The sequence below is a fragment of the Echeneis naucrates genome, chromosome 13 (assembly GCF_900963305.1).
Source record: "Echeneis naucrates chromosome 13, fEcheNa1.1, whole genome shotgun sequence".
Taxonomy (NCBI): domain Eukaryota; kingdom Metazoa; phylum Chordata; class Actinopteri; order Carangiformes; family Echeneidae; genus Echeneis; species Echeneis naucrates.
The window spans coordinates 11007345-11024275 of record NC_042523.1 but is presented as its reverse complement, the minus strand read 5'-3'; the positions used below and the strand labels follow the sequence as shown (position 1 = coordinate 11024275).

The following is a 16931-nucleotide window of genomic DNA, read 5'->3' as shown; positions in this document are numbered from 1 at the left end:
CTGCAAAGCAAGTAGTAAATCATATTTCCATCTACAACTAATGCTGAGTATAAGAATATACCCTTAGCCCTTAAAGGAATTTCATCTCATTGTCTTATTTCATATTTAATCACCGGCTGAATGAACAAAATGAAACAAATAAACACATTTAGCACACTGATAATAAAGGCAGAGGTTGAACTGTGATGACATGAAACTAAGAAGCAAGTGATGATGTCCCCCGGCCTCTGCTATGTCTCTGAGGGACAGAGTCAAAGATGGACTAATACAGGCTTACACGTGTTTAACAGCAAAGGCAAACTGGTCTAGCAGTAATTTTACTATTAACTAACAAAACCAAAAAGATTTGAATTCTCTCAGTTTCCCAACATGGATCCTAATAGTAGACTGGTTTACACATGTATCAGTAGTGCAGACAAGTTATGTATATCACATACAGTTTTTTTTTTTCTTTTTTTTTTTTCTTTTTTTTGTAATGGTTGAGAGGCTCAGGGGTGGGGGGTGTTTGGATATGCTTTTTTTTTTTAGTAAAATTCTCCCTGAAACCAAATTCAAACCATCTTCATCCCGATGTACACACATTTTTTTCTTATTTTCTCGAAGACAGAGGTGGAGAGAAATGTGCAAAAGTTCCATGTTCTCACTGGAAGGAAACAGGGAGATGGATGAGGAGGAGATATCATTTGTAAACGTTGATTTAGTCATATCATGAGAATGTTTTGTTGTCTACCTTTTCCTTCCCGTAAGGGGGCTTGCCATTTCTTTACACCTCAGCTTTTTGGCTGTTCTCCTCCACTTTCTCCTCCAGCTTTTTCTCCTCCTCAGAGGAGCCATTCTCCTTTTCACCGGTCTTCCAGCTGCCCTGCCTGTTTAGAATAAAATATAACATGTTGATACTTCTTCACATTAAGTTCGTCTGCGTTTTGTATGGTGGTGACATCTGCAGATTAAATACTGATATACATCGTCCGCTCACATTCAATGAGAATGCTGCATATATATCCAATTTACAGTATCAATCAAGAGCTAATTACCTAACTTTCCCTAATTCAAGGTTGATTAGAAGGAAGGAAAGACAGGAAACAGCCTTAATGCCCACGATCTATTGTACAAATCTCTCTAATTTAAAATTGAGTTAAAAGGACAATTAACAGCAAGGAAACAAAACTGATATCATATGAGGTTTTATTCAGAATCCGGTTAGTTTAGCTTAGCTTAGCATACAGACCAAAATCTGATCTAAAATGTGTCAGCTCTAAACCTCACTGAACAAACTGTTGTTGTTGGTGTGAAAATCACATTATGATTTTATGGGAAGTGACCACCAGCACCGGGGACCAGCAACAGTCACCCCCTGGTGTCTTACCATCACCTGACAAGCACATGGACACTGCAGGAAAGCAAAAACTGTCCAGCTTCCAGTCTTAATGCGAACCATCTTCTGGGTCTCCTCGTTTCATTCAAATGTCAGTGTTTGGATTAGAGCTGCTTGTAGGTGCTACATACATCAGCAGTCTGAACTGCTTCATGTTCTGTGCATAACTGTGCTAAATGAGAAGAGGGCCAGATAAATGCAAAGTTGGTCTGTGTGTCTACAATAAAGTCTACAAATTAAACAGGTCACATTACCAGGCCACTTTCAAGAGTGCACTTGCCAATTCTATCATTTTCTTTAACATTAGCATCTTTATGATATAGTAGAACAATTGCAGGAAGATTCACTATTGACTTCTTACTTGGACTTCTTCATGTAGACCCAGTATGCCAGGCCTACAATCATGGTGGCGATGAGGAGACCGACCACAATTCCAACCACCAACTTAGTTTGGTCGCTATACTTGTCTGCAACACATAAAATGGAAACATCAGACCCGGGATGCACACCTCAATATGAAGGTCCAACCTGATTGCATGTGAATAAACAAAAGAAAGCCGTCAATATGTGCAATAAATGCATTGATGAATGAACACATCCGCATGGTACATGGTTATGACTCTCTAAGTTAAATGTTAATGACACATATTCTTAGTTTATGAATCATTTCATCATCACCCAGTGTGATTATGGACAATGCTGACAATTTGTCAGGATGCTGGTAGCTCTATTCCTCTTACTCCTTCATAACTGTATTGTATCTACAGAAACATACTGTCCAAACATTGTTTTTCCCAGAGCACTCTCCAAGGTAATGCTGACGTTAAATATTTGATAAAGATCCTTCCTTCAGTGAGCAATATTTGATTCCCCAATAAACTACTCACCACACCCCTCCCACTGTTTCTTACAAGCAAGAAAACTGCTACAACTTACCTTGTTTATCCATTCTCACCTCCACAAATACTGAAATCAGATATAAAATAAAATTACCGTCCAACCAAAAGGAAAAAACAAAAAAAACAAAAAAACAAAAAAAACAAAATCAAGATTGATGTCCAGGAAAATTACTATTCTACTTCTAGTCTATTTTTGCATGCAAGTAATCCAAAGAGGGAACAGATTAGACCCAGCATCCCAACTGAAACACACCAAGCGAGGTGGTGTGAGTGTCCCAAACACACAGGTATGAGTAAGCAAGAAAGCAGAGGATGGTATCAACAGTACATGCATTTGAACAACTGTGTGTAGATAAAGTGCTGAGAGCATGCATCATTTAATTTTGACAGTGACGCAAGTGATGATAAACACTCAGATGTTTACTCAAGCGATCATTGCTACACCGCTGATAGAAAATTTGTTTGGACCCCAGAAGGAGTATTTAGTTTTGCTTCTACTTTATGTATTATTTATAGAATTACGCTTTTCTTCATCTTTAATCACACATCTTCCTAGGATATGAACCGCAAGAAACAAAGTCACTAATTGGATAGTTACACAAGGTTCATGTTAGGAACCTCTACACGGTGTTGAAGAAACATATAAAATATCCTATATTATGTCGATTTACCCTTAAATACATACATCCTAGATTATGTGTTTTTAATAAAGCTCTTCGCCATGATGTTAAATCAGCATGCAGACAGAAAGAGTTGTGAGCAAAGTAGGAAAAACATTTACAAAGACATATTTAGACTTTAGTGGAAACAGATGAGACAACCACATCACCACTTTGTACTTACAGGACGACACATTTATAGCTCTGGTATCCATGCCAAACTTATTCGTCACTGTACAAGAGACAGTTAGATTTGCAGAGGGCACAACTGTGATCTTGTGTGTGATTTTTCCATTGATGAAGGGACTTTCTACAGGCTGAACAATGGGAGAGAAAAGCCACACATGTTAGGACTTGTTATGCCACTAGGAGGTGATGTTGGTCCGATAACCGACAGAGGCTTCATGACAAAGACAGTGTGTGTGCCTCTGGGATATACACTTCAGTCTCCGAGGAAAACCCCAGACACAAAGACAAAGTGCCAACACCCTTTTCACATCTTCTACACACACAAAAGGATGTAGCAATTTTGTAAATACCCATTACTGAGCCCCTATTCAAGTCTGAAATTATCCCCGCACTGAATTGGTTTTAAAGGAATATACTGAAAGGAAAAAATATATAAATTTCTAAATTTCTACATTTCTACATTTCTAAAATGTAGAAATGTGTGTTATCTGCAAACTGCACTGTCCCTCAGAGAAAGAGGTCTGAACCACCTTTGGAAGTGATTAATTATTACACATGGTTTGAGGTTTTTTAGTTCATTTTTGGAGTGAGACAGTGACTGAAAAGGCTGAAAGGAATTCTAACCACCTCAGGTTCATATGTAATTCACACGGTGTCGGTGAGAAGGTCTGCTATCACTGTGCACACAGGTATGCCTCAGCAACAAAGGAGGAGAAAAAAAAGCTCCATTTAAGAATTAGACAATTTTTGTCTTCATGACAGTCTGGTGCAAAAAAAATACCGTGCTTGAACTTCAAGAGAAATGAAGATTTTCACTCTTCCAAAACACTGCACATAACCACCTAGAAATGTTTGGACCAGGTAAGTTTAAAATTGTGACAGTTGGGGAAAAAATACAAACAATGCAAACAGCCATTCTCATAACAAGGTATTCAGTCACTCTGCAGCACAGGGAGAGCGACAAAAGCAAAGCACAAACTATCTCAGGGCCTAGACACTGACTGCCAAACCTTGAATTATCTCGGCACCCCCACAGAATCCAGTCGAAGGAGGCTTAAAAAGGCTGTTTGTGTTTAGTCACATCATTCTTCATCTGTGCTCATATTATTCATTGGCTTTTTTCAGAGGAAAACAATACCATTTCATTTGAGCATCCACACAATAATGTCACGTGTTTGTCTCTGGAACAAGAAACAAGTGTACTTTAAGAAGTTATGAAAAATCTGACAAAAAAATTTATTATTTTGTTCCAGATAAAGTGAAAACCATTCACCGGCAGCTCAGCAAAACCAACTTCAATAGGTCTTAGCTACTTTATATGCTGCTGTCCAAAGATGAGATGTTAAAACAGGACAAACACGTTTGCTGTTAAGATTTGAATTTGACTCCCCCTCCCCCCACCCAGCTAGCTGATGCAGATAGCTGCCCACCATTCAAGATTTCTGCCTGGGCGGGTACAGAGCCACTTTTCAAGTTCATGTTCATGGAAATGAATGCAATCTTGGGTGTCTGAAAATAATATGGCATGGGATTTGTTGTAGATCTGCTCTGTATTAACTACCATTATGATTTAGCATTACGCAAATAAAAGAAGACTGAACTAATTTGACTTTTGAGACTTTTTTGACGATTTTGAACAATGATGATTGGAGAACTTTTCCAAGCTTAGTGTCTGTTCCTTGGCAGTAAGATAGTAACATAGAGATGTGCAATCACTTGTAAAAGCTGATATCTATCTTGTTTTTTGTTGTTGTTGTTGTTTTTTAAATCAATAAGCTGTTACATCCAACTTCTAACAAGCACATGGAGGAAGGCCTTGCTCCACAATCTGTCATTAAAAAAAATGTCTACTTGTTTTGGCTTGTTGCATTTGCCTTTGATGACAGTAACTGTGAATTCTGTGTTTCAGTTATTCAGACTTCACATCTTCCTGGGTTTTGCAATAGCTGGTTCAGATGAAGGGCAGACTTCCACAACCAAGACCATTTCTGCGAATATTTGCGCTGCAGTGATTCACAGCAAATGAAAAAAAAAAGAAGAAGGAGAAAATGGCCTTTAAGTTACAATCCTTGACATTTTGATTAAAGTGAATCCTGTTTTGGATATGATGAGAGCTTTTTTCTTTGACGTCCCTGCATTGTGTTCAAATTGCTGAATAAATCTCCTCTACACTGTTTTCTCCAGCAAAGTCTGTAATTCAGTGGGCCTAACTACGTACAGGAGAACCAGCAGCGCATATGTCAGCATTGCTGTCGATAAACGTACTTTAAAGCAACTATTTAATTAAAACAACACGCATCTGTTTAGTTGTGTTGCAAACAGATGCACCAGTTGCTCTTTTGTTGTATGTCTGATAAAGGAGCCACACAGTGACTATTTTGTATAATATTGAACCACACATGCTGTTACTATGGCAACCGCAGACGTTGCCAAATAGACAAGGATTTAAAATGTTAAGGATTACAACTTTAGCTTGTTCATAAACCATATGTTGTGTTAGTATGGGCCATTCACAGTAACAGCAGACACCACAAATACTCCTCTGGTCGCACTTTCACTGTCCATGGAGTGCAATGGCTTTATATAGATATTGCTATAATATTGTTTCTATAAATTATTAATTTCGCCAATAATAATGAATTCTAATAATTAAAATCTGACATGGACAGCAAAAATCAATTCACACAAGTATGCTGGAGTTTTGCATTCACGCTTATTGCACATTATCTATTAGTAGAATTCTGCATGGAACATTGCAACTTGTCCATCATGTCATTTTGAGCAGTGGATAGCGCAGTTTGAGTGTGAGCGTGCATACCGAGGTGCCATTGATGCTCCAAGACACAGCTGGCTTTGGAAAACCCTCAGCTTCGCAAATCAAGACTTTATGTTGGCCGTCTTCACCGCGCTGTTTGGACAGCTGTCTGATAACTGGAGCACCTGCAAGAGGTAGAAACTCTTCAGATACATCTGAATGAGAAAGTTATTGGTAATGTTTGCATTTCATTCATGGACACAGCTCAAATGACGACCAAAAGTTTTTAATTAAAAGACAGCTTTGAGAAATCTGCTTATTTGCTTTAATGATGAGAGTTTGATGAGAAAATAGAAAACACTGGTTGTAGCTTTGTATTTGATGTGCAGACGTGTGTGGTATCTATGTTCTCATCTAGCTCTGAGCAGCAAATCAATTAAGCGCATTTCCTCCTCCTCAACGTTTCTTTTAAATCTTTACCTTCAACCAGCAGCTCAAAAGAAGCTTTTCGGCTCAGTTGCTCCATTGTCACCTGGCACTCATACCGGCCAGAGTCCGAGTAAGTCAGCTTTCTAAAAATGGGCTCTTTATCCAGTTTAACATTATCCTGAATTAAATGAAAATAATATGAGTCAAAGAAGGTCAAACTTTTCCTTCATTTGCTTACTTTTCTGTTACAACAACAGCTTCTTACCTTTGTCCAGGAGACCTTTGATTTCCCAGAAGCATCAATCTGGAGGGATAGATTTAAGGCCGAGCCAGCACTCTTCACGATGCTCCCAGAGGGGCTTAAATTGATGTCTAGGTCTGAAAAGGAAGAAGAGGGAGGTGAAAACATGGTTCAGGGGTTGATAAGGGTTGAAACATTTCTGCTGTTAACCACATACTCGGCTAGAAGCTCAGAAGATTCGGCTTAATAGAGGCAGAGCGATTGACACAACACTTTTCCCCACAAGCCACAAGAGGACAGGTAGGCACAGAGATGTATCAATACTTTTTTCCACTTACAAACACTTCCTAGTTTTACAGTTAAGATTGTTGGTAAGAAAATAAATGATACTAATAATAAATGTGGTGGATGGAAAAAGTGTAGTAATTTCAGATATTAAGTAGTACAACATAGTATTCTTTCGGTTCCTTACAGTTGACTTTGACGTCCACAGATGCTTCCAAAGAGGGGTTGTCAATGAGGGAGCATTTGTATTCACCAGTGGCATCACGTGAGACATTCGTGATGGTGTAAGTATCTGAATCATCCACTCTCACCATTGTTTCCTTCAGAGACATACAATTAAAAAGAGCAGTGATTAGGCTAGGTGCATTAAAGCAATAGACGAACACCACAAATCCATCGATGCAACAGCATAGCATTTATTTTAATTTTTTTTTGCTTTTGATGACATATTGAAGAGTCCATGTACCATAAGGTGGAAGTTAAAGCTGGTAGGAGGTGGGTTACCATCTGCAATGCACTTCATCGTCACATTGTCCCCTTCTACGAGGGGGCCCTGACTGATGACCTGAAGGACGATGTTTTCCGGGGAGTCTGTGCAGAAAGTCAGAAGGTTATTTATGTAAGTTACCCTTGGACCATGTGGCCCCAATGGCTGACTGCAGGGTCTGCAGATATCAACAGTGGCAGTACACTGCAGAGAGTTCTAGTTTTGTACATTAGTATTGGTCATGACCAACTTTGAGATCCAGCTGAGAAGTTGGTAGAACTATAGTAATATTCTGAAGCACTCGACCAAACAATCCTTTCAAAGCTCAATGTCTCTTCACCACCTGAGATAAACTCTTCACATTTTTTGTAAGAGAGTATTTCAGTCTTCCATGGAAGTTACCCAGAAAATATGGCCATTGAAGTATAACTTTAAAGGACAAATTTTCTGGCTAACTTCAGTGTTTAACGCTGGCATTAGTGTAAATCCCTTTATAGAGTTATAACAGTGGTTCTCAAATGGGGGTATGTGTACCCCTGGAGATACATGAGATTTAAAAAATATATATATGTTAGAAACAGCAATCAATTCAAAAGCCCTCAAAAATGGTTTAGGGTTTTTCAGCTGAGTACCCCGTAACAGTTACCCCCGAATACTCTGAAATGCCTCCTGCGAAAATTATTTACAGGAGCTAATTCACTGAAAAATCAACATAAATGCCACCATTAAAAGTTCCACTACAGATGTCGTATCTTGGCTTGAACCGCAGTTCTCATGTAACCATGTTATGATCAGCTGAATAAGAGTTATTTTGCTTTCAGACCGTATGGATCAGTCGATGCTGCGGACAAGAATCCTCAAGAGATTGATGAGCAGCTGAATGTGACGTTGACACAATACAATTTTAATTGAATTGTCAGACTTGTTTAACTTTTGACTCTATTTTTAACATATTTCATGTCATACTAAATCAAATTTGGCAGAGCACAGTCAATAGAAACAACTTAATAACAGAGAATTTCTGCAGTTTTCAGAATTGAAAGCACTGTTTCATTTTAATACTACAGTAAAACGTGTTTATAGCAAGGTCCAATATTTCTACAATGTAGCTTGGTTTTCTTTTTCAAGGGTTAGGGTTTGATCCCTAAAGAGACATTTTTGTGGTTTGAAGGACACAAACAACCTGAGTGTACTTTTATCGCTGCTCTGAACCTGTACTACTAATTACAGCAGGGCTTCTTAGTCTCAGAACCCGACAAATGTGTTGTTGCGATGTCACAAATCTACAGAAATCCTAGTGGTTTATTTTGAGGCACAATTTTTTAAGAACAGGTTCAGTAGGCGAACTGGGCACTTTAAGAATTTCAAATAAATAATATAGCATCTTGTCCTGCTTTATCAAAGGGGAAAGAAAGGCACACATACTGAAAGCATATTCTTGGACAGAATAAAAAACTATATGGTTGGATTGATTTTCTAGAAGCAGAAGAACCCATTGGTGAAGTATTGTTTTTTTTTACTTTTTATTTTTTAAACCAAACTGGAGAGTACTTGAAGGGGTCTCGCTTGCTTTGTTTGCACAAGTACCTATTCTTAGATTCCTAGAACTTTCTAGCCTGCAGCTGAATTGGATCTGTTCCAAAATATCCAAGCTGATGGACAATTGGGAGCTGCGTGTGCCAGGGTTTTGTTGTTTTCATTTACAGATACAGCAAAGTTCTTCGCTTAAAGGAACGGTTCAACATTTTTAATAAAAGGGGTTTTTATTTTCACCTTTTTGTTTAAAGTTAGATGAGAAGAAAATCAACCAAATTTTTGAAGGTAAAACTGAAAAATATGTGCCCTCTTAATTTGTGCCAGAATAGATTATTTGTAAACAGAAAGTGTGTTCGGTGTATATTGCTGGCAGAGTTTTGTGACGCACAGGTAATGGTGAAGGTTACTGGGGAGGAAACCAGCGCTGCGCCCTCAGTGTGCTGAGTGCTGCAGGTGAACTGAGCGTCCGTGTCTTCCTTTTCGGCTGCATACTCCAGTGAGGAGGTAGTGGTTGAGAGGCCAGTAACAGGATCCACCATCACAGAGGCTTGGATTGAAATCCCTGGACAGAAAACAAACAACTCCATGTGAAAACTCTGACAAGAAAACAATGCTGTAATGACCAGAAGGCTATACTCACTCTGTGGAAGAACTCATGGTAATTCATCACTGAAGAATTATTTATAGTGACTCCGAGGTCAGGGAAAATAATTTTTATACTGTCTCCTATTTCTAAATATTAAACTTGCCCACATGACACCAAAGAGCTGTTTTGTTAGCTTTCAAGGCCATTTAACAGGACAGGGAGTACACACCTTTCTCATCAGCAACAAGAGGTTTATTGTTCTTCAGCCATGTGATGTTTGCAGCTGGATTAGCATCCGCTGCAACACATTTTCCAAGCTGTGAAACAAAAATCCAAATGTGAGGAAAAAAAACTGACTCCAGTCTGAGACAAAAGTATTGGGAAAAAAATAAATACATTTAATGGCGCTTTACAAGTGACCAAATCATCTGAGCAAATTATCTTTTTAGAGCCATGCCATCATTTGAAAACTGAGGAATTTTCTGAGCATCAGACCACGAAATGCCCAAAGCATTTCAAAAGGCCCTCGAGATCCTTTGAGTTCTGTAATTGCAGTAGGGCGACTCTTCCCTTAACTTATTCATGAGATCACTTCAAAGAACTCATTACTGTAGTAACGTAGTCTTTGGTATGCCTCAAGATACTTTCACTCAAGCAAGGGACTTCCCTTGGCAATTTACTACTTAAAATAATGTAGGTATAAGCAACGTTTATTATTAAAAACTCACCTTAGTAAGTTTGCCAATCTCTAGTTCTTCTGCCTTCTCAGAAATCTCAAGGGCTGCTGGCATTTCTAAAACACATTTTGAAAAACACATGTTTACGAGCAGCTTCTTATTGTGATTAAGTGATTTATCTGCTGTCTTTCACAGTTTAATTTAACGCCTCAACTAAAAGGAACCCAAAAAAGAAGCTATTTTTGAATTTTTTGAGCATGTACTCACTGTAGATCGCAACATTAACTGGGTATTCTCTGATGTCTTGGCTGGCCACCACCATGCAGGTGAAAGTTCTCTGGTCGCTCAGTCTGGCTTCAGAGAGCAGAAGGTTGGAGTTGGCGCCCATGCTCACACGGCCTTTGTATTCATCAGTGGCACTGTCTACGACATTTTGGCTTTTCTGCTTGACCAGCAGGTCTCCTGCAAGCCCTTCTCCTTTGTCCTGGAAAGCAGAGCAGAGTGTACTTGTTACATGTCCTTATACGCATGGCATTGGCCTCCAGCTCAAACAAAAGCGCAGTGTTTTGTTCACCACCCTCAGCGCATGTAGTGTCATATGGAGGGACAGATGTGCAGGGTCTGCACTCAGACTGGGTGTGGCTCAGACATGATAAGTGGCTGTCAGATGGGCTGTCACCAATTTGAATCTATTGACCTCTGCTGTGACTTACATATTTCCATTTAGTGATGAGGACATCTTCCTCCTTTATGGCTCCAATGTTGCACGGGATCTCCAGTGTTTCCCCATACATGCCGGTGATGGTATCCAAACCGCTGACTACAAGACACAGACGCAGAGCCGCATTTGTCAGTTAGATTTGCTTATCAGCTCCAACATAGCACTAAAGTTCTTGGAAAAAAAAAAATCTATATTATACTGAGTGCTTCGAAAAGGGCCCGTGTCTGTTTATAGCTGACCAACATTTGTCAATACCACGTACAATTCACCAAAACTCGAGACGAGAATAGCAGTTTCTATGGACTTCTGCTAATTTTACAATTCCATTGGAAAAGAAAACAACCTCCTAACCCCTAAATTTATTGAAAATATTGCCATGGAGATGGCAGGAGGGTGCCAGCAGAAGCCTTTCAATGGACTGCCATGAGGGGTTAGCGGGCTACAGGGAAAAAGAGACTGCGATGCCCCTCCTGACTGTGAGGTGTTGCTCAGTTTTTTTGTATTCCAGTTCACATTTCAGATCTCTCAGAGTTTAGGCTGAGGACAAAGTGGGTGTGTGAAAATGCACATCTGACAGCTAAAATTCAAAATAGCTCATCAGCAGTTCAGCAAAGTGCATGAGAACAAAGACGTGGCCAGAGCATTTCTGTCGGCGGAATCAAACAAATAATGTCTGTGTATTAACAGAAAAGTACCAAACAATTAAGAAGCTTGAATATTCTGTGTGCATTCAACCCTGAAATTGTCTTATTATATTCATGCACAAAGAACCAGCTGCAACCTATAATGGCACTGAAACTAAAGTTTTCATCTCTCTTTCCCTCATCAGATTTCCTCAGAGTGGTGCAAAGATGGTGCAGTCAATTCATTTGCTTTGTGCGTGATACCCATTTGAATCGTGTTTGAATGAAAGTAAATACTTTTACTACACAGGTCTGTTTTGTTTCCCTCGTGTTCAACCCCGCTGTTGTTGAATGCCACTTCCACATGATGGTCATTAAAGAAGTTCATAAAATAGTTATGTACCGGTCTGATGGCGTCACTTCGGTACCAGTCAAAAAACTGCTGTCGGCTGTTGCCTTTGTCTTCCTGACACTCAGGAGAGCACTTTTGACTCATCATTAAAAGCCGTCAACTCTGAAACAACATCCAGTAATTACCCACCAACTGTAGCAGCAAGCAGATGACAAACAACACACAAAAGGATTAGAAACACAGTGGGACTGCCTTACGATCTAAGTTATTTTCAGCCATTGCCTTTACTGATGGGTCTTTTCTGCCCTGTGGTGACTATATTCCACTCTCACTGAAAATTTATTTATTTGCAGAGTTAGACAAAAATTGAAATATGAGGCTACAACACAGCTTCAAAAAAAAGAAAAAAAATACAGCTCTAGCTCTGTCCAAATGTTCATGCATCTCCCAAGCCTATCCATACTCTTGCTCTTTGTTTGTTGTAGTTGCAAAAACAACAGGTTGTGATTCAATGGGAGCCCAGAACCGAGCTCGCAGTTTCCCTATTTTATGCTCTGTATTGCTGCAACATATCAGAGAAAAGTAACTGACTTTTTATCTCAGTCTGCAAAAAAATTTTTAATAGATATATTTTTCAAACTTTCAATAGCTCAGCACAGCACTGGCTTATCTATGTGACAAGCACATTTCAGACAAATAATACACAAACTAAATAGCGATGAAAATTCAATGCAGATACTATAGATACTAGATGCTTTTTTTCTAATGTATTGTGGACTTTTATTCCTGTATGTGCCTCACAGAAGGTGCGCTATCTTAGTTTATCTTTGATTCATTTACCGATTAATGTGTGTCTTTGGACTGTGGGAGGAAACCATGCAGACATACTGTATAAACTCCAAATAGGAATGACCCAGACCTTGAGTGTTCTTGCTTTGAGACGACAGGACTAACCATTGTACTGCTGTTAAAAATGTGAATGGGCAGGAGGGCGGCATAGTGGTTAGCGCTGTTGCTACACAATGAGCAGGCCGTGGGTCCGGTTCCCGGCCTGGGACCTTTCTGTGTGGAGTTTGCATGTTCTCCCCGTGTCAGTGTGGGTTTCCTCCAGCTACTCCGGTTTCCTCCCACCGTCCAAAGACATCACGTTTGGGTTAACTGGTAACTCTAAATTGTCCATAGGTCTGAGTGTGAGTGGTTGTTGGTCTCTGTCTGTGTTTGTGTGTTGGCCCTGTGACTGACTGGTGACCTGTCAAGGGTGACCCCGCCCTCAGCCAATGTGAGTTGGGATTGGCTCCACCAACCTCCACGACTCGGAAACAGATAAGCGGTTGAAGATGAATGAATGGATACATGTGTTGATATCTATTATCAGCTGTTTCTCTAAAGCTGGAAGTACTTGTGTGAGAATCAAAGCAGTGAAGCCCACCCAATAAAAATCCTTTGAGAAACCCATAGTAATACCACAGCACTTCACCCACTTAGATACACCAAGCCTGCATTTAAATGAGGCTCAGCGACATTTAATACTGACAGCACAGGACAAAACAAACCTCGCTACATTTCAGTTGCTGACAGTTTTACAAGGAATCCTTCAGCAGACACAGGGATAAGCTCTGTCACTAACTAGTCGACTGAAGTGCAACTAAAACTATTTTCCACGGTGATGCTTCTCATTGTCTGTGATTTGCCACAGCTGAGATCCCTTCCTCTGGCATTGTAAAGCGAACTGAAAGGAATAAAAGCCAAACACGTTATTTACCGTTGTCTAAATGTCACATTGCATCTCGCAAAACTTCAGATATTTTCATATTCTCAGACGTCTTTGAGAATAATTATTCTCCTGAGCATGCAATGAAGTTAGATTTGATTGTTGTGTGGTTACGACACAGTCATCCTGTGTGCTATACTTAAGACTACAAGTGGCAAGTGGGCTGTTTGTTGGAGTGCACATTTTTTTGCCTGCACTTCCTCAGCTCACACACATCTAGACTCTGCAAATCAAGTGCTCATCAGCCCGATCCACCTGAAAATGGTAATGCAGATTGCTGGTGCGAACACCGCATTTCAATAAAGCCAGAGCACACTGCCTTGTACGGCCCTTCTAATGTAAATCTAATGAAACTGAATTTCTCGCTTGAATGGCAATTCATTTAGATTTACCGGCAAAGAGGACTACATATACTGTGCAGAATGGGGAAAATGGCGACACCGTGAATCAATTCAGAGGATGCTGTGAATGAGCTAAGTGTGCATGACATGGCCATATGCTTTTGCACATGTGTCACCTATAATAATAAGTTCCTACACTTCATTTTAGGAGATATTTTGGGTGTTGGTACTATCCCTAGATACACCTGTTGGACAAGAATGCTCTGAAGGTTGAGCAAACATTCAAATGTTTCTCAGACTCTTCTTCACATATTTTGTGTCTTAGTGTTAAGGCCTCTTGGGAAAGAGCGTAACACAATCTGCTCTGCTGAATCTTATAATGGTTAAATAAGAGATATATTCAGGTAGCAATGCCTGCACTGCTGTGTTGGAAAGGTTATTGTGATTCCTGTATAATGACCTCACGTTTTGAATTCAAATAAGAATTTTGAATATTCAAACAAAGCTACATTCAGTCTCTCTGAGAACTTTACAAATCTGTATTAGGGAGTTGGCTTTATCTGCACAGATTACACTGCCACACAATGAGAACTAGGTAGAGAGACAAAGGACAAAGCTGGTGCTGCTCACTGAGATAAGATAATCCTTTGCAGCAGAACTAGGTGAAGAGTGCAACTTCAAAATTGACACACAAATACATGTACACAAAGCATTTACTCTGGAGCTCCTTTAAAATCTGTCTATAAGGTGACAATGGAAATCGATAATGGGTAGCATAAGCTTTGTAATTGGATACTTTCTTTGTGCTTTTTATCACACTGCTGTGAGTGAAAGAAACTTATGTGAAAACTTTGAAATCCTCCAAAAAGAAATTTCTATGTAGTGTTGGATAGAGCTGTGTAAAAACTACTGTCAACACCAATTACAGCAATAACATCTGAAAAACTGCTGCATTTATCCACATTTCAAAGCCTGAGTTTCCAAGACTCCGAAGAGAAGCAAAGTTTAATTTATTTGTATACCAATCTAAAACATGGTATCATGTCAAAACTGCATTTCTAAACAATTCTCATTTAATTTGTTTGAGTACCGAGGTATCAAACTGATAAAAACATATCAAATATGTTTTTAAGCTGGTAAACAGAGCTCAGAGTATCCAGGACCTCACACAGGTGAATTTGGAGTAATTTAGAAATCATTCATTGGCACTTAAACTACCTGAGCTCAAAATAACTTCGCCAGTTAGATTTCACCCCGCATTACAAAAAGCAGAACACTCACAGTGGACACAAACACACACACAAAAAGAATTTGCTAATACTCTGGCGATGGTAAATCAAGTAATAGACAGGCGGTAGACAGTGACAGGAGGCAGCACCACAGGAGATACTTTCATGTTCCTGATTAAGGCGCTTCTATCCCTGAGAAGAGACAGGTGACGACAGCTCCGATATAAGCACACCAGGGAAATCAGCCACCTCCCCACACTAGTCTCTATATCCCTGTTTTCCTACCTTATGCCCTCCCATTTGTATTTATATCTGTGTGTGTGTTTGTGTGTGTGTCTGGGCCATGTGCACGTCTTTCAGCCGCATCCAGAAGAAAACGGAGGCCCAAACTTATTAAGTGCTGAAAATGAGGATTGTGCTGTGAGTGGAGATCCCATGGCGCATGTCCACAAAGACTTGATGGCAAATAGCCTGGCTTCAGAAGCAGTTCAGCTGCAAGGGGGCAGACAGAACCACTTCAACCAGATCAATAACACTTGAGGAAAGGCTAGATTCTTACAGTGAACGCTGCTTGCCTAAGAAGTGAAAAATCAAAGGCAACCTTCCGTGACATTCTGCTCGTCCTTGTCTTCCGTTTAATATTTTAACAAGTGCTGAATTTTGATTAGCCATATCAAGTAGGTGAAATAAGAAGAGATCTTCTATTTTATAAACTAAATCTCCTGTTACTTGCTGTCAAGAAAAATGATGGGGAATTGTGCCACATGGAGAGGTGCGGGGAGGTTTCGTCTCCTACAAGGGGCCCCATGGCATCCTTGGAGCTATTCACTAATATATGAGCTCTGTAGGTTAGTACCTCGTCATCTCTTTCACTCTGTTACTGCCTACGACTGAAGCATATAACTATTTAAATTCTCACACAGTTTCACAACGTGCTGAGGAAATCTTTCAAATAAGCTTTCTGAAGAGGAATATATATATATATGTGTGTGTGTGTGTGTGTGTGTAGCTTTTTTTTTTTTCTTTTTTAATACACAGCCACATCTCCACTATCTGCATCTGTCTCTCAGGAAGGAAGGGATGTAACCATGCCACTGATGGATAAGTGACAGCACAATTACACAACATCCCTTTCTCACATTTTTTTCTTTTTGTTGCAGGCTGAACCACATAAGCAACGTTCCACAGCTCACATTGTGGGCTCTATAATTTAGCTTTTTCCTCCCTACTGTAATTGCCTGTCAGCATTTTTATAGCATAAAACTGAGGGCATCTGCATGTATTTTTTTTTTGTGGACTGGTGACAGCTGGCTCAGAAAAATACTAAATTCTGTGACTGACTGACTGAAGGAGACACATCAAATCGTCTTATGCACACTGTTCTGGATGTCACTGTGAAATAAGGGTGTTTCTGCCTCTTCTGTGGGCAGACTTAGACTACAAACTTTTTTTTGTTTCGCTTGAGGAACAGACATTTGTCAGTAAGTCAGATGGACCATCTCTGAAATAGCTCAGTTACTGAATTGATTTTTTGACATTTGAGGCCCCCAGGTACATCCGAATGATTTCTCCGGTTCTCTGGCTCTCCCCTGATGCCTACATGATGTTAACTTTGTTGAACACAACAAACTGGAATATGTGCTGTGGTTGTATGGCCAATACCTTATTTTCACTATTCATAATTATGATAGCTATTTAACAGTTTTGTGACATCTTTAGACTCAAAAACCGAATACATGAACAAAGCAAGCAACAAGTTGCCACAAAATTGAAATT

General features: G+C 39.6%; 1 protein-coding gene across 1 annotated transcript in view; it reads right to left on the bottom strand.

The window, feature by feature from the left end:
* Positions 1 to 388: 388 nt before the first annotated feature.
* The window catches only part of LOC115053018 (CD166 antigen homolog A-like), a 34415-nt gene continuing 17872 nt past the window's right edge, over positions 389 to 16931 (bottom strand). The window contains exons 2-16 of the mRNA XM_029517567.1: positions 10832 to 10938; positions 10386 to 10602; positions 10170 to 10234; positions 9671 to 9758; positions 9244 to 9417; positions 7299 to 7423; positions 7020 to 7152; positions 6572 to 6684; positions 6358 to 6484; positions 5941 to 6062; positions 3118 to 3250; positions 2312 to 2341; positions 1737 to 1842; positions 731 to 866; positions 389 to 643 (exon numbers count right to left, since the gene is read on the bottom strand). Coding sequence (XP_029373427.1) covers positions 764 to 866; positions 1737 to 1842; positions 2312 to 2341; positions 3118 to 3250; positions 5941 to 6062; positions 6358 to 6484; positions 6572 to 6684; positions 7020 to 7152; positions 7299 to 7423; positions 9244 to 9417; positions 9671 to 9758; positions 10170 to 10234; positions 10386 to 10602; positions 10832 to 10938 — 1643 coding nt within the window. The 3' untranslated portion in view covers positions 389 to 643; positions 731 to 763. The remainder of the gene's footprint in view (positions 644 to 730; positions 867 to 1736; positions 1843 to 2311; positions 2342 to 3117; positions 3251 to 5940; positions 6063 to 6357; positions 6485 to 6571; positions 6685 to 7019; positions 7153 to 7298; positions 7424 to 9243; positions 9418 to 9670; positions 9759 to 10169; positions 10235 to 10385; positions 10603 to 10831; positions 10939 to 16931) is intronic.